The sequence below is a fragment of the Marmota flaviventris genome, chromosome 11 (assembly GCF_047511675.1).
Source record: "Marmota flaviventris isolate mMarFla1 chromosome 11, mMarFla1.hap1, whole genome shotgun sequence".
Taxonomy (NCBI): domain Eukaryota; kingdom Metazoa; phylum Chordata; class Mammalia; order Rodentia; family Sciuridae; genus Marmota; species Marmota flaviventris.
In genome coordinates, this window is record NC_092508.1 from 54,082,145 (window position 1) to 54,109,125 (window position 26,981).

The window sequence follows — 26,981 nt, forward strand, 5'->3', positions numbered from 1 at the left end:
TTGTAAGGCTTTTGATTGTATTATCCAATTGCTCTTCAGAAAGCTTTTACTAATTTACCCTTGCCAGAAACACAAGAGTACACATTTCTCTATAACCTCATCGACCCAGGATGTTTAACCATTGTGAAATTATGTTCACTGCTGGATAGCAGTTTAAAATACTTATAATGGCTTATTTGTCTCACAGATTTTGAAAATATTTAGAAAAAAAGTGATACTGGCATTTTTCAGGTGCAAGATTTTGTTATTCATGTAATTTTTATTATTGTCAAGAGGATTAATGGTGGTCTACACAAAAGGCATAAGTTTGACAAGTTATTATTTCACACTTCATACTGAAGAAACTACACTTGAAGCTCTTGAGTATTCTTTGTTGCCTATTATCCTGAGATAAAGAGTATTTTTCTTTATCACTAATACAGTTGAGTTTTTAGATTTAACACTACATTAAGGAAGATCAAGATGATTATTCTTCTATATCTGATGTATGGGTTTGCTGCAGCTCCATGGCACTTATTTAAAACCATAAGAGAGTTGTGTGTTGCTATTTCTCTCCCAGCATAAGTGCCTCTGGCCTGGGTCAAATGTTCCTCCCATCACAATTATTCATTTTTAGTGAAAAACTGTTTCAATTCTCCAATGTGCTTTGAAAATATGACTATCTTCTATTTTTAAATGGTAAAATGCTATCCTTTGGATGATATTTCCTCCATCCATAATCTAAATACCATTCTTAAAAGATAATATATTTATTGCAATATTAAACAGGCAATATTTTACCTATGGATTGCTAATGATATTACTTTATTATGCTGGATTTTGAATGTTTGGGCTATTTCCTTTCCTCATAGCTGATGTTTGGATTCTTTTTAGTGCCAAATGTTTTTCATGACTCTTGTTCTTGAGTCTGCAACATTCCTCTTAGGAATTATATTTTTAGACAAACCTAAGAAGGCAGGAGAATCAAAGGTGTTTCTATTTTTTTGGTTTTTAATTTTATTTTCATAGTATGCTTTCTTATTTCTGCCTTTAGTATCTAAGTGAAAGATTATAGTGTTTTAGTATTTTCTTTAATATGACTTTAAAAGTTCAAACCCATGTGACCACAAAGTTTGAGGAAATTAAAATATTATGCTTCACTGGTAAATATTAAGAACTTTCGAAGGATGATATCTCTTTAATCTGTGCTTTAACCCATTTTAATTTAGTGTCACTTTTGGTATGAAGATGCAAGTGCCACAGTTGTAAGAGTTGGGAAATATTCCATGGAGTGCAAGACAAAGGAAGCCGTGGAAATTCTCCACCAGCAGTTCAACAAGTTCATTGCACCCTCAGTGCCTCAGCAAGAGGAAAGGATTCAGGAAGTCACGAACCTTGCTCAGCGCTTATATGGTAAGTTCTCTCTTAAGCAATGCAGTGATTTGCCAACAAACCAATCTGTACTGAACCTTATCTAGCATGAAGGAGGGAAGGCAAGCCTTAGGGTCCTCTGGTTCAAAATTATTCAGAGGAAAGGCTCATGATTAGAGCCCATATCCAGCAAAACAAACAGCAGGGAATGGAGGGAGGGATTGCTGACAGCAAGAGATGGAGCCTCCTGATTTTTAGCTACCAGAAAGAGATATAAACTCTCCTTCTCTATTTGCTTTTCTCCTCCATTCCTCTTATTCATCTCCAGGGAAATAAAACCAGAACAACTCAACTTATACACACACACACACAGCAACAACAAATCTAATTTCTACTAGAGTAATTCCTTGAACAACATACAAAATACTTATGAATAATAAGTATGAATAATACTCATTCATAAAGCTAAGATTGAGGTCTATAACCCTCTGGTTTCTATGAAGGTTTTGGTTCACAGATTTGAGAAATAGCTGGAAAATCCTCCCTTATCTACCTCTCACTTGTGTAATAAATGGAAGAACTCTGATTTTTATCTTAAAATTTCTGTTTTTGTCTATCTCCATCATTAGGAAAGGTAATATTGTTGCCAGCCTGAGAAGTCCTTCTTCCTAAAAGCCGTCTCCAATAAAGAAGTCCCTAGGTGGTGACAATCTTCCAGGGCTTTAAGGAATAAGTTCCATGCATTTTCTGATGTTCTTGTGAGATCAAGAGTAATTCCCAGAGACCAGGCAAATGCAGCCTAGAAGAGAGACAGCAATAGGTGGTATAAAATACTTCTTCTGGCTTCCCACATCTGCCACCAGATAGATAGTCTTCTAACATGAAGCACTACCCATGCATAGCCATAAAAATGCTGTAGAATAAAACAACATGTACTGTGCTTTCTATTATTAAATTATTGAGAATGAATTATTTATGACTTTCCAAAGGAAAATGATAGAAATATAAAGATACTAAAATATAAATTGAAAAATTAATGAAAACGAATGGGACATATCCTAATTACTGTAGTTATTGTATAGAGCACTAAGGAGTTTGGAAGTACTCTGCTCCCATGCAGATGTTCGCTGCTCTTGGTGTACTTGTCACATGGAAGCATAAACAGCTGTTTATTTGTCTGTCTTCTCTCCTGACTACAGATGCCTTTAGGGCAAGGGGAGTATACTTATTGTTGTATTTGTGCCTGTTCAAGTTCAGACTCCATAAAATTAATTTCCCTCCAATCATACAATATCCTATACTCTGCTTCATTTGTATTCCTCTGGTTTTGTTTTTGTTTTAGATATACATAACAGTACAGTGTATTTTTACATAGTGTACATACATGGAGTATAACTTCCCCTTTTTGTGGTTCCCGTGATATGGAGTTATACTGGCATATATTCATATATGAACACATAGAAAAGTTATGTCTGATTCATTCTACTATTCATTCTACTATCTCTGCAATGTCTCTACATAGTATCTCTCTGTACCCAAGCAGACCTTGATTCTCTCCCTTTTCTCAGAACGGTATCAGTCATAGTGGATTAAGGTAGGACCTTAATGAATTCATTGTAACTTAATCATTTCTTCTTAATTTTTTTCTCTTTTCACATTTTTCCTTTGTTCTGCATAAGTTTTTGTATGTTTGTTTGTTTGTTCTTAGTTTGATGCATCCCATTGGTTTATTTTGGATTTTGTTTCCTTCAGGTGTTATTACAAAATCCTTGTTCATTCCCAATGTGATGCAGCATTTTTCCTGTTTTCTTCTAGTAGTTGTTATAGTTCCAGAACTTATGTTTAAGTCTTCAATCCCTTCTGACTTCATTTTGTTACTGGTATGGAATAGAGATCTAGCTTAATTCGTTTGCAAATAACTATCCAATTTTTGGTTGTGGAATTTTTTTTTCGTACTGGGGATTGAACTCCGGGACATTGGGTCACTGAGCCACATCTCCATCCCTATTTTGTAATTTATTTAGAGACAGGGTCTCAATGAGTTGTTAAGCACCTCACTTTTGCTGAGATATCTACTGTGTAAAAGGGGATGTGGTTGATAAAAAGATAACTTAGACATAGTTGAACTCACAATCCTTTTGCCTAGCCTCCTGAGTTGCTGGGATTACAGGTGTGCACCACCATGCCCAGCTTTGGTTGTGGGATTTTTGAGGGAAGAATTGCTGGCTCAGTTTGGCCAGAGATGAAATATGTCAGATAATTGCGGTAACATTCGGGAGAGGCAGGTTGAAACCAGATTGTGGAAGGCCTTGAATATCATCCTCAGGGATTTGTACTAGGCAGTGGAGAATCACTGAATGTTCTAAATAGGAGAAACTAATTAGAACTGAGTTTTAAGAATATAGCAACATGATTTAGGTTAAGTTGTATAAGAGTAACATCGTATAGCAAATGTTATCATTTTCCTGGAATTCTTTTTTTTTAATGCCTTCATTCATTTGTTTATTTGTTGAGCAAGTATCAACTTTTTATTGGTATTTGTTCTTTTTAGTTACATGTGACAGTAGAATCCATTTTAACATATTTATATTTATACATGCATGGAATATATATAATTCTAATTAGGATCCCAATCTTGTGGATGTACGTGATGTTGAGATTTACTGTGGTAAATGCACATATGTACACAGGAAAGTTATATCAGAGTCATTCCACTGTCCTTCCTATTCCCATCCCTCTGGCAAGTATCCTATTAAAAACTTACTATTACTGTGCGCAGTGGGCACACCTCTAATACCACCAGCTCAGGAGACTGAGGTGGAAGGATCACAAGTTCAAAGCCAGCCTCAGCAATTTATTAAGACCCCATCTCAAAATAAACAATAAAAAGGGTTGAGGATGTGGCTCAGTGTTTAAGTGTTCCTGGCTTCAAACCCTGGTACAAAAAAGAAAAGAAAACACTGCTACCACTACCCACCACCATCAACAAACCCTTACTGTCTACCAATACTTAGTAACAGACACTTAGGAGATGAATGAATGTCTGGGCTTTTAAAAAATGTTCCTGCTAAGGATTTGACCTTTAAAAATAGTTTTATCCTTTCTCCTTCTCAGGTTTGGAAGAAGGACAAAAATATGCTGAGAAAGTTGTGGCAAAACACAAAGAGGTTCTTGAATCTATCACTGAATTATGTGGGTCTCTCATGGAGCTCAAAGAAAAGCTGAAGGTAATCTCTTCTTCCCAGAATATGTACTTTCAAGTGATATAAATAAAAACGTGTTGATCAAGTGTCTTCTGGTGTGAAGATGTTCTAATAGAAATTCTCAAGAGACATAACATACACATTTGTTTCACAGCATTCTAACATAATTATTGAGGTGTTGCTGATAATTAATTCTGTTTCTTTCCCATCACTGCAGAGTAAAGTATTGCTGGGAATGAAGGCTAATTACAATTAAGACGTCTCGTTTACATTTTCATGGATCATATCCTAAAGGATAAATGTGTGCCACTAAAGCCACAGTACAGACTGTATTAAGTGGCCTTCTGTTTGTGTTCATAAATAATAGGCATTAGGCTTTTTTCCCCTTTCAAATTGTGGCACCAGAGAAAATAAAGCCAATATTCTGGTATTATGTTCATTGAACGTTTAGCTTCATGGAAATATTAATCATTTTCACCTTACATGAAATAAAAATCTTTATAGTAAAAAAAACAGAGTAAATGCTTATGTACTATATATAAGCAGAAAACCATTTAAAAGAAAAATACATGCGTTACTTTACCTATGTTACATCAAAAACTGGTTTGATTAACACTGTTTTTACAATTGACTGAAAGAATTGGCTATACAGAATATGAAGAATAGCAAGGTAATTAAGAGTATAGAATAAAAAAAGCTGCCTTGGAATAACAACCCCTCAAATTACTTCATTTGCAAACTTGGGTCATGAATTAGGTAAATTCTTTAATCTCCACCAGTCTCAGTTTCCTGGTCTACTATGTGGCTTACAGGAGTGAATGTGAAAATACTCAATATTATTGTTGTACTTAGAATTATTACTGAGATTTTTTTAGTTCAGCATAGAATTTTGTTTTTCTGCATGAATTTCCTTGTCATAAATTTGAGTGCCTTATTCATTCAAAGAATTTGTGAGACTAACTCAGTGTATACCCAGCCAAATTATCTTTTTCTAGATTTTTCATCATTTTAAATAACACTACAATGAACATCTTTGTGCACACTGTTCTCCAAAGCAGATTTGGGATAATGAGTCTGAAATTGTTAATGTTCCTAATATGTATGCCAAATTGCTTTTCATAGATGTTTTACAATTATAACACCACCAGCAGTGAGTGAAAGAACCATGTGCCTAAGTTATCCTTTTCAACATTTATCATTTCTTCCTCATCTCTACCTGCCCCTTGAGGATCTCCTGCTCCTATCTTTCCCTACACAGGCTGAAAATCCCTGCTTCCTCTGCCTCTTTGCTTCCATTATTTACAATATCCTTCACAATTATGTGTACTTCTTCAACTTAATGGTATTTACTCTTTCCAAGTGGTATTCCTTTACAGCTTCTGGCCTTCATGACTGTTCTTCCTGAAGGACCTGTTCCCACAGCCTGGCCCCCTTCCTCATTCCTGTTCCTTTGAACTTCTTGTTGTCAGGAGTGTGTCCTCTTTCTCATTCTAAGCTCATCACTTGTATTCTCTTTTTGGCCAGTCAGGAGTCCCCTAACTATATACTCACCTAGATTACCCTGCCTAAGTAGAGTTCCTCTCCTGTCATTGCTGCTTCAGAACCCTTCCCTACATTCTACCTTGCTTACCAAGAAAAGTTCAGTCTTAAGTCTTTCCAGTGTTCTGAGACTGATCATGCTATGCTTCTGCATTCATTAGAGGTTTCTGTCCCACTAGTCTATGACTCTACACTCCCTGGTGTCTTCTAAACCATTACTTCAAGTACATGACCTTCTGATTCTGTTTATCAAAATCTTACCATCTCTCAAAGCCAAAGCCAAATAACATCTTTTCCACAAATCCTGCCTTGTCTCTCTTTGATCTTTCATAGCACTTGTATTCTTTTCTACCTGTCCCAGTCTGTTTCCACTGCTATAGAAAATACCATAGACCAAGTAGCTTATAAACAACAGAAAATTATTTCTTACAGTTCTGGAGGTTGGGAAGTTCAAAATCAAGGCACTGGTAAGTTTGGTGGCTAATAGGGCACCACTTCCTCATAGTCAGTCATCTCCGCACTCTCACATCACTTGGTGGGAGGGTAAAGGGTCTCTCTCAGATCCCCTTTACAAGGGCACTGATCCTATTCACAAGGGCTCCACCCTTATGACCTTACCACCTTCCAAAGGCTCCACCTTCTAATACCATCACCTTGGGATGAAGACTTTAATATGAATTTTGAAGGGATATCAACTTTCAGACCATAATCACATCAATATTATCACATAGTACTACTCCTGCTACCATCCCTCTTGACTATAATTAAGGAAAACCTCTGGCTCTGGTCAGTTTAGTGTCCCACATGACATTTAATACTATGCTTTGCCTTTCAAAGCAAGTCCTTCAGAAAGAGTATTGACATTTATAATTAATGCCCAAAGGACTAGTACAAAGAAGAAAGAACCATTCAGTAGATACTAAAGGCTGAATGTGGGTGGCTAAATACAGAAACGAGGAGAAGTCTTTTCAGCAAGAGAGTTATCAGTATTAGTCTTATGAGTTATAGCCTCAATAAAAGCTTCTCAAAGAATGTTTACTAATTCTTTATAGATGTCTATATGGAAAGCATAATTGTCCAGTTTCTGTTTTTCAGACAATAATGAAAGTGGGGTTATTACAAAATGGACCCAGAAATCCTTGTCAAGGCTAATATAATGAAAAAAAATTATTTCTGTTTGTAGAGGAATTTGAGATTTTAAAAGGACTTTCATATATTTTATCCCCAGTGATTTCCAAAAAACCTTGAGTAAGACAAGAAGACAGATATTGCTTTCCTTGCTTTAAAAGCAATGGGACAGGTCCAAAGAAGGGAAAGGTGCTTTCCTTGGAACCCCACAGTTGGGAATGGTAGATCTGGAATTTGATCTTAGATCTCTCACAACAGCTGCCATTATGGAATTAGATACCAAATGTGTACTGAGGCAGAGTGACTCACCCAGTGATACACACCAGTTTAGTTTTAGAGTTGAGACAAAAAGTTGAATCTACCTGCAGGTCTCCATGAATCTCATGAGCCAAGACAGCAGGTGAACTTTGATGAGTAGCTTATTTCCTTAAGGGCCATCTAATGTCCATGATCTACCTGGAATAGAGACTTTTCTATTGCAGTATAATCATCATCCAGAACCAATGTTCTATCATTTGGGGTACCAGGTGGCTCTGTTTATCTTCACAAAATCTTCTTGGTCCTCACATTGGTTCCATATTAGTTTGCAAATCCCCATTACCTCCCTGACTAAGCTGATTCCCATGAAATGTAGGAAGGAGATAGCATCACTTTGAGGCATTCTGTGTTCTCCATTGTATTTTTCCTTTCTATACTCAGTGATAGTCAAGTCTTCCATTTTGCTTGTGTAGATTCTCTGAATTTTCTACTTTCTTCTCCACCAGAGACCTTTTATCATTTATACCTCATTGCTGCTCCCCAGTGTCTCCTAATGGTTTAAACTGCCACACACTGTGAATTCTGGTCTCTAGAGAAAGCTCCTGCAAGAGTATCCTGTTGTAACAATTACTTCTTTTCCTGCTGGGCCTTTGAACAATTTTTTTTCCTGGCAGTGGACTTTATGAAAGGAATGAGGCAGGCAGGGGATTGTGAGCTTGGAGGGATAATTTTATAAATCACATAATGGGTGGACATTGGTCGCAGGTAGAATACGTTTGCTGAAAGACCACATACATGTGGCTTCTGTTTTTCTTCTGACTTTCCTTGGCCCAGTCCCTCACTAACCATTGCTTTGTACAGCAGGGTGATGCTGTAAAGATGAATTCCAATCTGGAGGATTTCCATGACAATGGCATTGACCTACTAAAGGAACCAGTGAGAAATAAACAGATGATATTTAATGAAGAGAGAAATAAGGTAAAGAGAACTACTTAACCTCAGCTATTCATTTCTTTTTTGAGATTATTAATTGCATATTTAAAAAAAAGTAAATTGAAGACTTTTTATCTATTGAGATAAAATTTTTAATGTAAGTTTAGTGAGAATTTCCTCATCCCTGACGTTTTCTTTGCCTCTTACTAGTCCTTCTCTCTCTTGCCATTTCCCTCTGAGTTCCTCCTGCTGACTGCCGGAGATGTAGCATTTCACAATGGCTTGAAGACTTCCAGGCAAACACCATAATGTTGTCCCAAACCACTTCTTTATTTCCCATCTCTAGCTGCCTACCCCAGTGTCCTTTTATATTCAATCCAACTTCAAATTTTACTCCTCTTATCATACTGACAAAGGAGGATTTTAAAACTATTTTACACTATCCATTGTACATTTCATGAACACTTAGTACATTAAATTAGATTCTATCTCTCTCCTATACTATCTACTTCTAGATGATATTTCCAGGCACTTGTACTAAAATATAGAATCCAGCTGAAATACAAACACCAAAGCATTTAGAGAAATGTTTACATTATTTCATAACCCAGGAATTTACAGATAAAATAAAGCAAATTGCAAAAGCAACAAATACCCACAAAATACAAATGTATCCTGCTTTCAGAAGTATTATTTAAGTCACAGCAGCCTTATGGATTTTCCAGCATAAGTTGTTCATTCTCTACTCGTGGCTGCCAGACTATAATTAGTACTTGACTTTTTGCTTTGCCAGTTTCCCTCTTCTCAGTGTTTCTCTTCTGGAGGAATAGTAGACTCAATGTGATTCTCAACAGCACTCAAATTAATAAAATAAATTCTTTTGATAATTGAGTTAAATACACACACACACACACACACACACGCACACACGCACACGCTTACACGGACCCACAAAACCTTCCCCTATTTGTTGCAGTTATTTCATGGAGAAAGCTTTATTTGTAGACAATATACTTCTCACAGTTTCTTTAAAGGTCCTTCACTCAACTTAAATCTATATCAAGGCCCACTACAATTGTATTATCATCTGACAGTACATTAAGCAAGCTGGTGTTATTATAGTGCAGGCTGGAACCACTTAGAGCTTGGTCCCTGTCTGAGTCAAAGGAGAGCTGTCCAACTGTGGTCATCTCATTGGCTGTTAGTCTTACATCAAATGGTCTATAGTTACTCTGATCTAAATCAGGATTTCTCAACCTCAGCACTATTAATATTTTGTCCAGAGAATTCTCTGCTGTGGGGGCTGCTCTGTGCATTGTGGAATGTTTAAATAGCATCCCTGGCTGCTTCCCACCAGATACCAATAGCACCACTGCTACCCCCAGTTGTGGCAATATAAAATGTCTGTAGAAATGGCTAAGTGTCCCCGAGGGAACAAAATCACCCCAGTGGATAAAAAAGAACAACTAGTTGAAATAAAGAACAATATTAAATACACTACTTTTTCTTAATTAAGTTTCAAGAGTTCCAAAACCAACATTATATTGTTAGTTTACTTCATTCTGCACATTTGCTATATTATGAACCAGGCACATTTACTAAAAACCCAGAAACAAAAGTTTTTACTACCAAAGCAAATATACTCACTTATACATAGCAAAAAAAAAAAAAATTATTTCTTGCTTTTATTTTCTTGCTAGAAGAAAAAGATCTCTTTTTAAATAAAAAATGAGATTTATTTTCGTTGAAAATTCCTTTTATTTTAACATAAATTAAAAGACAAGATAGATCATCAGTCATTTAGAATAAAAGTGAAGGTCCACAATTACAGCTGTCAAAAATTCTCTTTGACATCATTTCATACACCCATTCTGGTGCAATTGGTACAGACAGAATAATGAAAGGGTAGCAGTAATCTTCACTTTTAAGCAGCTCAATCACATTTACCCTCTTATTGTCTCTATTATGTATATATAGGTCAGATGTAATGATTCTCCAAAATACCATGTGGGCAGATAACAAGACGCGACAAGTAAAAAGCTTGTCCGGGAATTATGGCATTCAATTCTGATTCCCTTAAATGGTGTTAATTTTCCTCAGACAACTATTTGAGTCAGAAAGAACAGTTCTACCAAACTATTTCAAGAATATATTCATCACAGGAATCTTCTCCTGGAGATAGCAAAGTGCTTCTCATTTTTCTGACTCCAAAACACAGCAGGTGGAATTAGGCAGTTCAGTCAGTGCAGCGCACGGGGCACTGAAAACAGATTAGTGATGGTGTTTATCCCCAAGGTGGGTGCCGGAGCTAAATCCGCAGTAATGTCTGAAAACTCCCAAGGTTAAATGGAGTCATGGAGTATTAAGAGTCTCGCCTAAAGTCATCAAACTATTTGGTAAAAGATGAGGGTGGTTGATGCCAGCATTGAAAGTTATAGAATTTTAGAGCTGGGAGGGATTTAATAATCATCTAATCAAATCTCATTTTACAGTTGAGGAAACTGAGGCCAAAAGAGATTAAATATCTTGCACTCCAAAATTCACAGAAGGTAGTGTCAGAACTGGGCAGGCAGCCCAGTTCTTGTGGATTTTAGCTAGATACCTTTTCCATAAGACCAAAGAGGATCTCCAAGGAACTGCTGCATATAAATAAGCTGTTTTATAACAATACTGTAGATGTCCTGGCCAAGCTTTCCCCTCTTTCTGTTCATCTGTTTGCATCAGGATTAATAAAGCAACAACACAGAAGTGCTTTTATACCAAACAATTCAGTGGGGTGCTCTTAGACAATGGAGGACAGTCCTTGACCCTCCTCCATCAATCCTGATCACGTGGCAGATAGGAGAAGATGTTATAGACACATTTGCCTTGGAAAAAAATTGGAGAAAACAAACTGCGTTTCCTTTCCCCCTTTCTGTTCCTTCCTCTGTTACCTTGTCCTCTCCAAGAGTGCCCAAAGGTATCATAGAGAACATTCTCTCTTGGCTGTGACAGCATCCTCTAAGGGTTTCTTTATAAAGGCCTTTCATAAACCAATCCCTCTGCCCATTATCTTTCTTTGTTTATTTCCTACTTGCCTTCATCAAGTCTTATGTATCCTAAACTAAGACTAACTGTCCTAGAAATTGGGGGGTAGGTAGAATCTTGTAGTATGCCTTTACATTTGCCACATAGGTGGCCCCCACTCAATGGGCTCTGAAGACAGATTCTGCCCACTCAGTTGGATGGATGGAGAATATCATTCTGCTCTCCCTTCCAGATAGGTTTTCTGCCTACCTGGAAATAGTTGTAAACCCAAGTAACTACGCCCATCAGTGGAAATTAAAGTTCAGAAATCAGGGCAGAGATAAGACCTAAGGCTATAGATTTAGGTTTAATTAAAAGTGAATTGATCATTAGGGATGAAGGCAGGTAAGGTCTTTGAGGGGAAAAATATAGAGAGAAGAGTAGAGGACTCAGAGGAGACCATAGGTCACCCATCCACTTAGAATTTGGGAATAAAAGAAAGAAATTGACCAAAAAAGTCATATAAAGAGCAGTGACAGATAAAAGAGAAATAAATTTAGAGCTGAATTATGTTTTGGGTGACTTAGATAATTTCCCAGCTATTTTTTTTGAGAATGTGTCAGATTGGTGCAAATATGTACTATCTGCTCTAAGATATGTAGATTTATTTACTCCTTTCTGAAAACATGCACTTTTTTTTTCTAAAAGCAAAGATGGTTTCATGGTGGGAAAATTAGAGAAAATGTTTGGAACATGTGAATGTTTAGTTACCTTTTTCATAATTGAAAAACATATAGATCTAGGAAACTATATGTTGGTGAATTTTGAAAGTAGCTACTATAAAATTCCATAAGGACTTAAAAAATGAATGCTCATTTGCATTTGAGAACAAAGAAAGAAGTGCCAAGAGCCAAATGGACTTAAAAAAAACCCTCACATTCAACTCATCTTATTTTGCTTATTGAGATGATTATTTATTTGGGGGGGGGGGTACTGGGAATTGAACTCAGGGGCACTCAATCACTGATCCACATTCCCAGCCCTATTTTGTATTTTTTTTATTTTTTTTTTATTGTTGGTTGTTCAAAACATTACATAGTTCTTGATATATCATCTTTCACACTTTGCTTCAAGTGGGTTATGAACTCCCATTTTTAGCCCATATACAGATTGCAGAATCACATCAATTACACATCCATTGATTTACATATTGCCATACTAGTGACTGTCATGTTCTGCTACCTTTCCTATCCTCTACTATCCCCCCTCCCCTCCCCTCCCCACCCCTCTTCTCTCTCTACCCCCTCTACTGACCTTCATTTCTCCCCCTTGTATTATTTTTCCCTTTCCCCTCATTTCCTCTTGTATGTTCTTTTGTATAACCCTGAGGGTCTCCTTCCATTTCCATGCAATTTCCCTTTTCTCTCCCTTTCCCTCCCACCTCTCATCTCTGTTTAAGAGTCTCATTGAGTTGCTTAGCACCACACCATTGCTGAGGTTGGCTTTGAATTCACAATCCTCCTGTCTCAGCCTCCCGAGCCACTGGGATTACAGGTGTGTGCCACCACATCTGGCTGAGATGATGGGTACTTCTAGGTTAGTACCATACATATCATTTGCTGCAATTTTGGAAAGTCATTAGATAAACATTCATGATAGCACTCTTGGTAAGTGGAGAAATAGGAGTTTGGTTGGTGATAGTTGTACCCGCAAGTTATAAAATTTCTATAGTTTCCAATATTCTTATCAATGATATTAATGGACAGAGGAGATAGGAAATTTTAGTGATTAAAAACTCACTACAAATCAATGGTCCATGTGGTTCAGGTAAAAACATGAACTGATACAATCGCTTTAATAAAAATTTATCACAGAAATTGAGGAGGTGATGATTTCTCTGATTATTCCCCATCTGGAAAGTAAATATTGAGAGGGTAACATTCATTAATAAGTTGAAATGTTTCCAGAAAAATACTTGAGAAAGTAATAAGTCCTCTTGGTTTTAGTAGACATTATCTGGTAGCATTATTTTTCTGTGAAAAGAGCTTTTCTATTAGGAATTATAAGAAGTAAAACAAAACAAACCCACTAATCTTTGTATTCCCTTAATGCATTGACACCAAATGAAAATAAGACAGGATTTGTGAATTTGGTAGCCAGTAAAAGCCAGATTGGAGGATGTGACTTGGACTTTTCAAACTTCACACATGTTTTAGATAGACCTGTCTACCCAGTCACTTTGGTGCACAGCTAGACAGCCACAGGCTTCTAGGGGTGTTCATGCCTTAGAGCCACCTGGAACATACCCATTTGGTGGAAGGCAAATCCCAGAGAGAGAACCTTAGCCAGAGATGAACATGATTGGTTCCTTCTTCCATGCTCCCAATGAGGTAAGTCATTCCTCCTGGGTAGAGATTGAGGAGGAGGAAAGTGAGGGGCTTGGACTTTTAGTCAAGTTTCTTCCTTCAGCTTATAAAATTTCAGACAGTTTCAAAGGATCATTGATCTGCAGAGAGGCATAGGTTACGGGAAAAGGTGTTAAGGGATTAAGACCTGAATGTCCCTGCTCTCCTGGGAAGGAGCTTGAGCTCACAGGAGTCAGACCTCTCGAGTTACCAGATGATGAAAGTTCTGGGAAGAAGAAAAACTAGAGATATTTAGTACAAAGAAAGAGGTTTAGAGGTTGCAGGACCAATTCTCCAAATAGTCAGAGACCTGTTGAAAAGGCTGCTGAGCTTCCCTCTTTGTAGGCTAAATCAGAATCCCTGGTAGAAACTGCAAGAAGGCAGGTCTTGGCAGAATATAGGAAGACAGTCTTAAGTAAAGCACAAAATTCTTAAAGACAGCAGCCTTTCAGAAAGTTTTCAAGGCTGGCAGACTGGTGTGAGGAAATTCTCAAACTGACTAGGCAGTTGGATCAAAGTCCCTATGAGAAGGAAAATAAACATTCTAATTTTAGGAAGAGATGAAGAGAGAATTCATGCTAAGCTATGGTAGGACAACTAAAAGAAGTAGAGATATTATTTACTGGATGTGTGTTTATTTAGTAATTTGAGGGTGTTTTTTTTTGTGTGTGTATGTGTGTGTGTGTGTGTGAGAGAAGGGGTCTATGTTACCCCATCTAGCCTCAAACTTGCAATCCCTGCCTAAGCCTCCTGGGTATCTGGGCTTCCAAAAGTGTGACACTGCACCTGGCGGTAATTTATATTTTCCTTTTCTTAAATAGGAGGGAATTTCAAGAACTTCTGCATTTTATGAGTCTGATGTGTGACCTACTGTGCTAACCAGGCTCTGAACTTCAGGGGTTTTAGACCCAGAATTTAAACTTCTACTAAATGACCAAAAGAAGGCACTTTCCGTAAACTGGGCATATGTTTTCTTTGAGGCAAGCTCATCTCTTGGGATGGTGGAAGGAGCGCTGCTTGGCTTCTACTCTCCAACCCCAAAACAAATTTATTTTCTAAAAAATCATTTATAAAATGGCAAGGGCAGGACTATGGGCTAAAATGAGAAGTGCAAAGTCAAGGCAAGGGATGGCTTTCTTATGTCTGCATAGAAGCTACAGGACAAAAAGTAGTAAAGGTAAGAATACACCCCAAATCTTAAGGAGAAGCACTAAAAAAGTGTGTATAAAACAATCAGACTGCATAGATTAAATCAACTTTAGCTTCAATGTTTTTTCTAGAAGGGACATTTGGGCCTCTCCTTAAAACCAGAGATAGATGTGGATTCTGGGAAGAAAGACCAGGACAATTCAAGCAGGAGGGGTGCTGGGAGGCAGTGCCAAGTGTCCCTCCTTATATCTTGGCATGCCGTCTTGTGAAATGTGTGATGTGATTGCACCGCTAGTCTCCGCCTTGCCCACTAATCAAGTCCCCAAGTGCAGTGACTGGATCTCCTTTTCCTTATCAGGTCAACCCTGCAATGCCTAGCATGGTCCCTAGTACATAGTAGAGCTTCAACAAATATTTCTCAATGTAAGAATAAAACCAGTCATTAAGAATGGCTTTCGCAGAATACAACAGTTACTAATATGGCATTATGTAAAAATGTGGATGTGTAACTGATGTGATTCTGCAATCTGTATTTGGGGTAAAAATGGGAGTTCATAACCCACTTGAATCTAATGTATGAAATATGATATGTCAAAAAAAAAAAAAAAAAAAGAATGGCTTTCTCTGTATGAGGTACCTAGAGTAGCCAAAGTAGCCAAAGTCTTAGACAGAAAATAGAATCACAGCTGACAGAGTTTGGGGAAAAGAGAATAAGGATCTGCTACTATCTGCTAGGTGCCGAGTTTCAGTTTGGAAAGATGAATTACTTCTGGAGATGGATGGGGCTGTTGGTCACACGACAATATGTACACTGGAATGTGTGCATAAAAATGGCTAAAATGATAAACATAATGTTATGTTTAAAAACAAGGGATAGCTTTCTTTGAGAAAGAAGAGGGGTTATTGTGAGAGGGTCTGAGGGATCATGTAACAAGGTGAACTACACTTTAGGAACTATGTGTATACATGAGGTAGAGATAAACCAGACCAAAGCCAAATTTGCTGGATAGTGAAGACTCCTCAGGTCACTGCTTCAAAGATATCGATCCAGTCCAACCCCTTCATTGCAGATGAAAACTGGCTTTCTCTCTTCTATTTCACAGGGCCTGTCACATTTTACACAGGGACTGGAGGTCAGTGTGATGATTCTTAGTCATGGGACGGGACTGTTTCCAGGGTAGGCAAAATAGTTTCAAGTTCCACATTCCCTGTGCCAGCTCCCTGGGCTTTAACTCACTGGAGGTTTTTTTTTTTTTTTTTTTTTTTTTTTTTTTTTTTTTTTAATGAGCCTCTCGCAAGTTGAGTTTCCCTCTGATTGAAAACTGGAAAAAGAAAAGTGTGTAACTAACAGTTTTGGTTTTCCTCTCTCCAAGGATCAGGAGCAGGTGGTAGATACTTTGGCCATTGTTGGAGCAGGAGAAGATGGACTTCCCCAGAACCTGAGGCCTCTGTCCTCTGCCGAAGAGAGCAGTGTCCAAGGCCTGCTTCAGCCTGAAGATATGCTGTCAGGAGAAGAATATGAGTGTGTCTCGCCTGATGACATCTCCTTGCCTCCACTCCCAGGAAGCCCCGAGTCCCCCCTTGCACCTTCAGACATGGAGGTAGAAGAGCCTCCCAGCTCCTCCCCCCTAATTCACATCAGCAGTTGCAGGATGCAGTTGGGGACCAGTGGTCCAGGGGAGGCCCAGGAATCTGCTCTTCCACCACCCGTTGCTTTTGCCGATGAGTGCAGTGAAAAGAGAGAAACATTTTCAAGTCATTTTGAGAGGCCTTACCCCCAATTCAAAGCTGAGCCCCCACTCACCTCCGGAGGATTTCTGGAAACAAGTTCTGCCTTATACAAAATCAGTGCTAAACATCCGGAGAGCATGCCGAGTGAAGTGCATGAGAGAGCTTTACAGCAGCACCCTCAGGCTCAGGGAAGTTTGCTAGAAACGCAGGAGAAAATGCATGCTGATCATAACGTCACTAAAACCCGAGACAGGCTGCATGCTTCCCCTGATGCCCTCCAGGGCCTTGACTTTCCATCAGGCAGCAGCAGGGGCTATCAGAGACAAAAAATGTTTCCCCAAGAAGAGATGAGCAGCACATCTGCCAAGAACAGCGTGGTCAGCCTCGCTGGCCAGGCACCAAATTTCTCCAGGCTCCTGTCCAATGTAACTGTCATGGAAGGTTCTCCAGTGACATTGGAAGTTGAAGTAACAGGATTTCCAGAGCCTACACTGACATGGTGGGTAGCCTATAATGATAAGCCATCAACAAACAAACCCAACCCCTGAGGGTGTTATTCTGTATGTGCTAACCTAAAGGTTTAGGGCTTGCTGGCTAACGTTCTAGACACTGCCACTCTGCATGATCAGCTCTCACATCTCACTTCCAGTGCTCATTTTAGTAGCAGCATGGTTAATACCCTTAAGGAAAAAACGTAACCCGATACAGTAATAATTTAACAGACTCCAAAAGCACTGCAAGATGGTCGCATTTGTTTTTGTTTTCAGTTTAATGTTCCTCATCTGAAGATTGTGGGTTGAAATACTTTCCCTATTGTCTGTTTCTACATCAGCATGAGATTTTCTTGGCTTAACACCCCTTATGCAATTAAAATACATGAATCTAGGTTTTCTCCTTTCGTTTCACCTGTTCTCTCTTTCCAACCGTCACACACGCCTCCTTTGTAATATTTGTAAGATTTCTTCTTATAAATTTCTTCAGTGTGAGAGGTGGAATAAGAGCATTTCTTTCACAATTGCTCCAGGAGACAGCTAACAAACTCATTTTTGAGAGGTATCATAAAAGCTGAGCTGTGACCAATATCATTTCACTCTAGAGATATCATTATTTTTCAACCTATTTGTTTTAGAAAAAGTAAACTGTAGGTTTTAGGTTTTGAACCTCTACTGTCATTAACTGCAAATGCAGTTCTAATTTCTCAGTATGGGGATTACTTTTAAACCTTCAAAAAATTTTCATCCTTAACTAGATTTATTTGAGTACAACATAAGTATGTGATAACAAGTTTCTACTAAGATAAGTAAGCTTGCTTTTATTTATCAATATATTTTAGTAGACATTAATAGTTTCAGTTAATGTGTGTGCCCATTGATAGTACATGAAGTATGAACGAGGTACCCAAAGAACTTACAAGAAAACTTGGGTTTCTCAAATTTGTAAGGAAAACCACAGTTGTGTGTAGTGCAAACTTTGAAATTTTTTTTGGCTTTATTTTGTTGATTTTACATTTGCATGTTTTTTTTTTAATAAGTCAAAAAATTTTGTATTTTTGAGTTTAGAAGATATTTAGTTCCTTATTAAATATCGATTCACCCCAAAGAAAAATGTTGTCTGAAGTCTTTCTTGTTTTGGTCTACATGAATAAACAACTTGGTTAGTATATATGGCTGAAGAACTACTGCAACATATATATTGTCAGAGAACCATTGCAAATGGTGGAAATATTTTGCCACCAGATTTACAAAACTTTTGTTCAGTGAACAACTGACAAGTTATCAGGGAGACATACATTTAGGATACTCAGAAAACTTCAAATCCCTCACTTAGGCAATGGAACAACAACAAAAAATGATTCAGGTTAGTCATTAGTCCCTGTGGAGAAGAAAGTGGATATAAATAAATAATCAAGAATGTAAAAGTGAGGGGAAAGGAAAAAAAATACAAGGGGGAGAAATGAATTACAGTAGAGGGGGTAGAGAGAGAAGAGGGGAGGGGAGGGGAGGGGGGATAGTAGAGGATAGGAAAGGCAGCAGAATACAACAGACACTAGTATGGCAATATGTAAATCAAGGGATGTGTAACTGATGTGATTCTGCAATCTGTATACTGGGTAAAAATGGGAGTTTATAACCCACTTGAATCAAAGTGTGAAATATGATATATCAAGAACTGTGTAATGTTTTGAACAACCAACAATAAAAATTTAAAAAAAAAGAATGTAAGATATACAAAATAAATTATTTGCATTATAAAAAGGTAAGTGCTCATGTTCATAGGAAACTTTTAGAAATATGTCATGAGCAGTCAAAATCCAATTACATAAATGCCTTTTATAATGAGAAGCCATCTTCTCCTAATGAAATTAATTTACAAAAATTAAATGAACTCATTTCGCCAGGAAATGATGTATAAGTCGCTTCCTCTACTAGGGCACATTTGTGCTGTTATGTAGATCTGATGATACAAATTGAGGGGCAAATGTGTCTCACTCCAACAGAGAATCCAAGGCAGCGTCACAGCTGCTGCTCTGTAGCTGCAGAAAGAGTGAAGCAGGTTGAATGTGAGGGTGTCATTTCACACTCTTGGTAATTATCACCATGAGCAAATGGTGACCCAGTGTGATCAGATGGTTTGGTTTCTTTAAGAGTAGCTGGATATCTGAATTTTTACATGTAATATTCCAATTGTTCAATGTTGTCAAACTTAATCTTTCAAAAACATGATCTAAGCCAATCAGTGTAACTCTCTGACCTCCAGTTGCCAACCTCTGCTTGAAAGATAAACAGCCTCCCTGGAATATGTCATAGCCATGAAAGCTCCTGCTAATCCTACAGAGCACTATAGAACTCTTGAGCTAATTTTGCAATTTGTTAGAACTTGGGAATGATGTGAATGAATCGTGATCCTGACTTTAAAAACTGACTCTCTGCTTTAGGTACAAGAAGGGCCAGAAATTGTCTACAGATGGGCACTTACAGGTTTTAAACAAGGAAACAAAGCATTCCGTGTTCATTCCGAAGGTATGCAAGGCAGATGCAGGCCTCTATGTGGCTCGGGCCCAAAACTCTAGTGGCACTGTCTCTTCCAATGTCGTCCTCCACGTGACAGGTAACCACAGGTCGCCAATCACAAGGATAAACTGGATAATGCTGTGTGTCATCTATGTCGGTGTATCCCTAATGTACTGGCTACTCACACAGTGACTGTGGTGTTGACCTTGATGGACATCATTCTTACGAGCCTAAAGGACAATATGGTTGTTTATTTTCTGGCACTTCCTACAAACCACCCCCAACAAATGTACCTCCACTGTTGTCATCTTGCTTGTTGGACTCATACCTCTGCTACGTGAAATCATTGAATTTTCTTTACTATTTACTGTAGTTGAGGAGCTTGGTAAATCATGTGCAGTGGATAAGAATATATTTTTGTACTCTAGAAAGAAATGTGTTTAATATAATATGCAGCAAAATGAGACCCTGCTTATTCCCTCCCAATTTAAGGACATGCCAGTGAAGGCTCACTTAAGCATAGAAATGCTAGCTAATTTTCAAATCTAATCGTTCGATAATTTATTTCTAATTGTACTCATAAACACCTCTTTGTAGGGCATGACAGTAGAAATAGTGAACCAAAGTTGTGATTTTTTCCATCATGCATTAGCCGTCCCTCAATTTTATTTTTCATATCTTGATCTCATTTGCTGGTATCCATTCTATGTACTTTTGATATAGACTACATTCCTGAAGCTATGTCACTATAAATAATCATTCCTCATGTTGATTTCATGGGTCTGACACTGGAGAATAAATGCACCATCAACTCCACATGGAGTTTCAATCTTCCATCAGCTCTTCATGTCATAGAGCAAGATGGAACACAGGCAGCAGGAATGGACCCACAACACACCTGTCATTCCATTGATATGTTTTGAGTATCCATGTAAACAAATGCAATCAAGTCCTCCTGCTTCTAATCTTGACACTGCTGCTGACCACTTTTATGGTCTATAGCAATGCACCTCATTGCCTCAGTTTCCCATTTGGAAAATGGGTTCTTCATCTCTACCTCTCAGGCCGTTGAGGATTTTCATTTTGTGCTTTGTAAAGATTTAGAAAATAGAAAACACATCTGTGAAGGCTGAAGGTTATTTTACTGTTTAATACAATGTATCATCACACCGGCCTGCTACTCACTACTCTCTTTTTTTCAGATGCTGTTTTTTTAGAATATTAAATTAAAGGAGTGTTGTTAGTATGTAATTTCAAACTATTCCCGTAGGGAAAAATGATAATTTATGAGTTGGAGCTTAAATTTCTTTCTAATTTTTTAAGATTACATTCCTTTCAAAGACTTGAAATTAAACTCAGGAGGATAGATTTAGCATGTTCTAGAGGGAAAGTGGGTAATAAGATGGTATAAGATGAATTCTAGCCTTTTAAAAAATAATTATCACTGTAATATTGAAGAATGTTCTATGCCTTTCTGAAATACATTATTCAGAAAAGAAGGTAATCTTTTTGTTCTTTTAAAAAATAAGAGACATTTTGTTTTTATATTTTACACATAGTCTGTCACGCTAGGGCAAAATCTTTAGTTGAACGAATAATTCATTACAGATTTTCGATGAAGGAAAGGAATTAATTATATTTCTGGAAGACTGTCTCCAAATAATCAAAATATTTAAGTGTAATATATTCAGATTGGTATTAAAAAGTTACTGAATGTTATCTGATCATGTGAAATGTCTAGTCAAGTAAAAACTTGGCATGTTCTTTCTTGTGCTCCATATTCAATTTAATTAAAAAATTAAAACTCTTAATTTCCTTCCAAATTTGACAGAAACCTATTAAAATCTCATATGCACAGCATCCTGGGGAACTCATGGTCATTTAACTCTCCTATCATTTTTGTCCAACTTCAAATATTTTACATTTACCCAGCCATCATTGTCCTTGTGGAAGCTAAGGAGTAAAACCTATTCATGTCCAAAGAAGGCAATCAGGGAAAGGTAACAAATTCTCTCTTCACAATTTTTCTTTCTTATTAATCTGGTAAGAGCTCCTTTCCAATTTTATCAACTTGGTTTAATTTGTGTTTGGGGATTTTTAAGGCATTGGAATTACACTTTTGCAGTACCTGTTGCATTCCAGTCAATGTAAACTTTTTGGGGAGCAGATTAGGGTATATGTTCATCCACGATATATGACTAAATAAGGTATGTAAAATACCCCAATGTACATATATGTATGAACATATCAACTGAGCTCAAATATTAGGAAAATATACTGTGATGATATTAAACATATAGTTTGAATAACTTTTTGTGTATCTACCTACCCTTTGGGTTACTCACACAGCAGTAAAAAAAAAAAAAAAAAAAAAAAGATAAGCCCTAAGGTTATTCTTCTGATTACATTTTAATTTCAAAACTCAAGTATGATTTTTCCTTTGTGCTAGGATTTTTATCTTGTTCAAAGAATTCTCCTTAAGAAAGTATGTACTAAAATTACTGGTTAAAAATAGAAGACCCGGGAAGTTCAAATGGTGTTTTCATTTTAAATTATGGTTTATATCATCTCATTCTAGAGGAAATTATGAACTATCAGTAATATCAAAATATTTTCAATAAAAAGTTAAAATGTAAAAAAAGATTTAAAACATATGTACTTAATGGCTTGAAGTAGTGCAAAGAAAAAAAAAAAGCACTTACTCAGCTTCCTATAAGGCAAAAATCATTTCTGGTTCTGATCCCCACCCCCCAAAAAAAGGATGTATAAACATGTGGTAATAGTTTTCACACTCAATTCCAGGAAGAATTTACTATAGGAATCTTTAAAATTGGATTGCTGAATGTTTTATAATATCTAAAATATTTGAAAAACAAGCAGAAAAACGATATAGCTATTTTGCTCAATAATAATAACTATCATTTATAACACTTCAAATAGATTATTGCAAGTTTAAATTCCCTCAGGTAGTATACCAGGCCTTTCACTACCGGTCCCTCTCTTCCCAGTCTCTATTCCATCCTCTTCCATGCCAATACTCTTATGAATTTGATATTTAACTTCAGGTATGTACTGTATTATGTTCTTCTGCCCAACCCTTTTTTTTCCTGGAATTCCTCTACTATGTTCTCCCCTGTCTTCCTGTGACTCAACTCTTGCTTATCTTCTGGTTTCATTTGAGACATCAGGAAGCCTCTGACCTAACAAGTCCAGTGTGGATATTCCCACTATGTGCATTATCAGCTCCTAGCCCGTACCACGTCCCTCAATACACAGCATCAAAATCACATGTCTGAGCATCTGTCTCCTCCTGCTAGACTATGAGACCTTTATCAGCAGAATCCATGACAACTCTGTTCATTATATTCCCAGCACCTAAGACAAAATCATGCTCAATAAATATTTCTGAGTTGATTGTTGTCAAAGGTAGACAAAAATAAACCTAGCTGTTTTTCTTTTTTAAAAAACAAATATCTTTTAAGAAATATTGGAGAAGGAAATGTCCCCAACTCATGTATATCTTCCTTTTTATGTACATGAGTTGGGGACATGATTGAAACATTCCACTCAATGTACAAAACTTACACGTAAACCCTCCAAATCCTTTAGGCTAGACCGTGATTAGAAATAAAAACTTAAAAATAGCTGATTTCTTGAGTTAAAATAATAGAGAGGATGGAAGAGGGAAGGTCCAGGATCATTGTGTCAGCATTTAAAGCAGATGTAATAAGGCATAAATCATCATCAGGAGTAAGGGACAGGATGGCATCTCCACTCTCTGTGACCAAACCCAAACAACCCAAACCAGAATTTGTGTACTTCTTTAGAACACTACAATTATCAGTATTTAGTTGCAGCTGGGGCTCAGTAATCTGGCTATGAACAGATCTTATTTTAAACTAGTGTATTGTAGATGCTTGTAAATATATACATTAAAAAAAAATCCAAGACCTTGGAGTATTTGAATTCCAAATGACGGAAGGGAAGACTATTGGATCTTGTCCTGCTTTCTGTTTGTCTGTATTCATGACAATTTCTTACTAAAAATTGCCATCTGAAGCTTTTAACATTCCCATTATACATACAGCATTTTAAGTGTGGCCATGAAATAAATTAGTTGAAACAAAATAAAATACCTCCTCCCTGTGCAATCTGATGTTGTGCATTTCAATGCAAATGCCAAAGCTTGACAGACTGTTTTCCATTTATAATAAGCAGAATCTTGAGCTGTACCAGAAAGCCAAAAGATTCACATTCACTAAATGAAACAGTGTCCTGCTTAAAGCAATAACACATCATTTTCTCTGCTCTCATCACAGGAGATGAGATTTAAACATTATCTGCTGCACATGAATTCCGTCTCCAAACAGAAAGCACAAAGCTGCTTTTGGCCTTTTTCTGTGAGTCTCCTCCACACCACTGTTCTTGGGTTGGTGAGTTTATATACCATGGTGAACCACCCTAGCACCATGGTGAGGTTGAATGTATGGTATTCCTCCCAGTGAACACATCTTGGATTCAGAGTTTGAGTGCTGGATCAGCTGGCTCTTCTTTTTGTTCAACAGCAGTTTCTTTCTTTTTTTTTTTTTTTAAACTTCTTTGCAATTTTTTTTATTGGTTGTTCAAAACATTACAAAGCTCTTGACATATCATATTTCATACATTAGATTCAAGTGGGTTATGAACTCCCATTTTTACCCCAAATACAGATTTCAGAATCACATCGGTTACACATCCACATTTTTACATAATGCCATATTAGTAACTTGTATTCTGCTACCTTTCCTATCCTCTACTATCCCCCCTCCCCTCCCCTCCCATCTTCTCTCTCTACCCCATCTACTGTAATTCATTTCTCTCCTTGTTTTTTTCCCCATTCCCCTCACAACCTCTTATATGTAATTTTGTATAACCATGAGGGTCTCCTTCCATTTCCATGCAATTTCCCTTTTCTCTCCCTTTCCCTCCCACCTCATGTCTCTGTTCAATGTTAATCTTTTCCTCCTGCTCTTCCTCGATGCTCTGTTCTTATTTGCTCTCATTATATCAAAGAAGACATTTGGCATTTGTTCTTTAGGGATTGGCTAGCTTCACTTAGCATAATCTGCTCTAATACCATCCATTTCCCTGCAAATTCGATGATTTTGTCATTTTTCAGTGCAGAGTAATACTCCATTGTGTATAAATGCCACATTTTTTTTTATCCATTCATCTATTGAAGGGCATCTGGGTTGGTTCCACAGTCTAGCTATTGTGAATTGTGCTGCTATGAACATCGATGTGGCAGTATCCCTGTAGTACGCTCTTTTAAGGTCTTCAGGGAATAGTCCGAGAAGGGCAATAGCTGGGTCAAATGGTGGTTCCATTCCCAGCTTTCCCAGGAATCTCCATACTGCTTTCCAAATTGGCTGCACCAATTTGCAGTCCCACCAGCAATGTACAAGTGTACCCTTTTCCCCACATCCTCGCCAGCACTTGTTGTTGTTTGACTTCATAATGGCTGCCAATCTTACTGGAGTGAGATGGTATCTTAGGGTGGTTTTGATTTGCATTTCTCTGACTGCTAGAGATGGTGAGCATTTTTTCATGTACTTGTTGATTGATTGTATGTCCTCCTCTGAGAAGTAAGTCCTCCTCTGAGAAGTGTCTGTTCAGGTTCTTGGCCCATTTGTTGATTGGGTTATTTGTTTTCTTATTGTTTAATTTTTTGAGTTCTTTGTATACTCTGGATATTAGGGCTGTATCTGAAGTGTGAGGTGTAAAAATTTGTTCCCATGATGTAGGCTCCCTATTTACCTCTCTTATTGTTTCTCTTGCTGAGAAAAAACTTTTTAGTTTAAGTAAGTCCCATTTGTTGATTCTTGTTATTAACTCTTGTGCTATGGGTGTCCTATTAAGGAATTTGGAGCCCGACCCCACAATATGTAGATAGGAGCCAACTTTTTCTTCTATCAGATGCAGAGTCTCTGATTTGATATCAAGCTCCTTGATCCATTTTGAGTTAACTTTTGTGCATGGCGAGAGAAGGGGATTCAGTTTCATTTTGTTGCATATGAATTTCCAGTTTTCCCAGCACCATTTGTTGAAGATGCTATCCTTCCTCCATTGCATGCTTTTAGCCCCTTTATCAAATATAAGATAGTTGTAACTTTGTGGATTAGTCTCTGTGGATTCTGTACCATTGGTCCACCCACCTGTTTTTGTACCAGTACCATGCTGTTTTTGTTACTATTGCTCTGTAGTATAGTTTGAAATCTGGTATCGCTATGCCGCCTGATTCACACTTCCTGCTTAGAGTTGCTTTTGCTATTCTGGGTCTTTTATTTTTCCATATGAATTTCATGATTGCTTTCTCTATTTCTACAAGAAATGCCGTTGGGATTTTGATTGGCATTGCATTAAACCTATAGAGAACTTTTGGTAATATCGCCATTTTGATGATGTTAGTTCTGCCTATCCATGAACAGGGTATATTTTTCCATCTTCTAAGATCTTCTTCTATTTCTCTCTTTAGGGTTCTGTAGTTTTCATTGTATAAATCTTTCACCTCTTTTGTTAGGTTGATTCCCAAGTATTTTTTTTTTTTTTTGAGGATATTGTGAATGGGGTGTTTTTCCTCATTTCCGTTTCAGAAGTTTTGTCGCTGGTATACAGAAATGCCTTTGATTTATGCGTGTTGATTTTATATCCTGCCAGTTTGCTGAATTCATTTATTAGTTCTAGTAGTTTTTTTGTAGACCCTTTTGGGTCTTCTAGGTATAGAATCATGTTGTCCGCAAATAGTGATAATTTACGTTCTTCTTTTCCTATTTTTATGCCTTTAATTTCTTTCTTCTGTCTAATTGCTCTGGCCAGTGTTTCAAGAACTATATTGAGTAGAAGTGGTGATAGAGGGCATCCCTGTCTTGTTCCAGATTTTAGAGGGAATGCCTTCAATTTTTCTCCATTCAGAATGCTGCTAGCCTGAGGCTTAGCATAGATAGCTTTTACAATGTTGAGGTAAGTTCCTGTTATCCCTAGTTTTTCTAATGTTTTGAACATAAAGGGATGCTGTACTTTGTCAAATGCTTTTTCTGCGTCTATCGAGATGATCATATGGTTCTTATCTTTAAGTCTATTGATGTGGTGAATAACATTTATTGATTTCCGTATATTGAACCATCCTTGCATCCCAGGGATGAATCCTACTTGGTCATGGTGCACAATTTTTTTGATGTGTTTTTGTATCCGATTCGCCAGAATTTTATTGAGGATTTTTGCATCTAGGT

At 37.3% G+C, this 26,981-nt stretch overlaps 1 protein-coding gene across 5 annotated transcripts in view; it reads left to right on the top strand.

Annotated features, from left to right (window-relative positions):
• The window catches only part of Ccdc141 (coiled-coil domain containing 141), a 189,300-nt gene extending 167,727 nt beyond the window's left edge, over positions 1-21,573 (top strand). For 4 of the 5 annotated variants that reach the window (XM_071619021.1, XM_071619025.1, XM_071619023.1 and 1 more), the window contains 5 exons: positions 1,209-1,392; positions 4,465-4,577; positions 8,340-8,456; positions 16,345-17,201; positions 19,638-21,573. In XM_071619021.1, coding sequence (XP_071475122.1) covers positions 1,209-1,392; positions 4,465-4,577; positions 8,340-8,456; positions 16,345-17,201; positions 19,638-19,905 — 1,539 coding nt within the window. In that variant the 3' untranslated portion in view covers positions 19,906-21,573. The remainder of the gene's footprint in view (positions 1-1,208; positions 1,393-4,464; positions 4,578-8,339; positions 8,457-16,344; positions 17,202-19,637) is intronic. The other variant, XM_071619022.1, reaches the window with a different exon arrangement.
• The last annotated feature ends 5,408 nt before the right edge of the window (positions 21,574-26,981 follow it).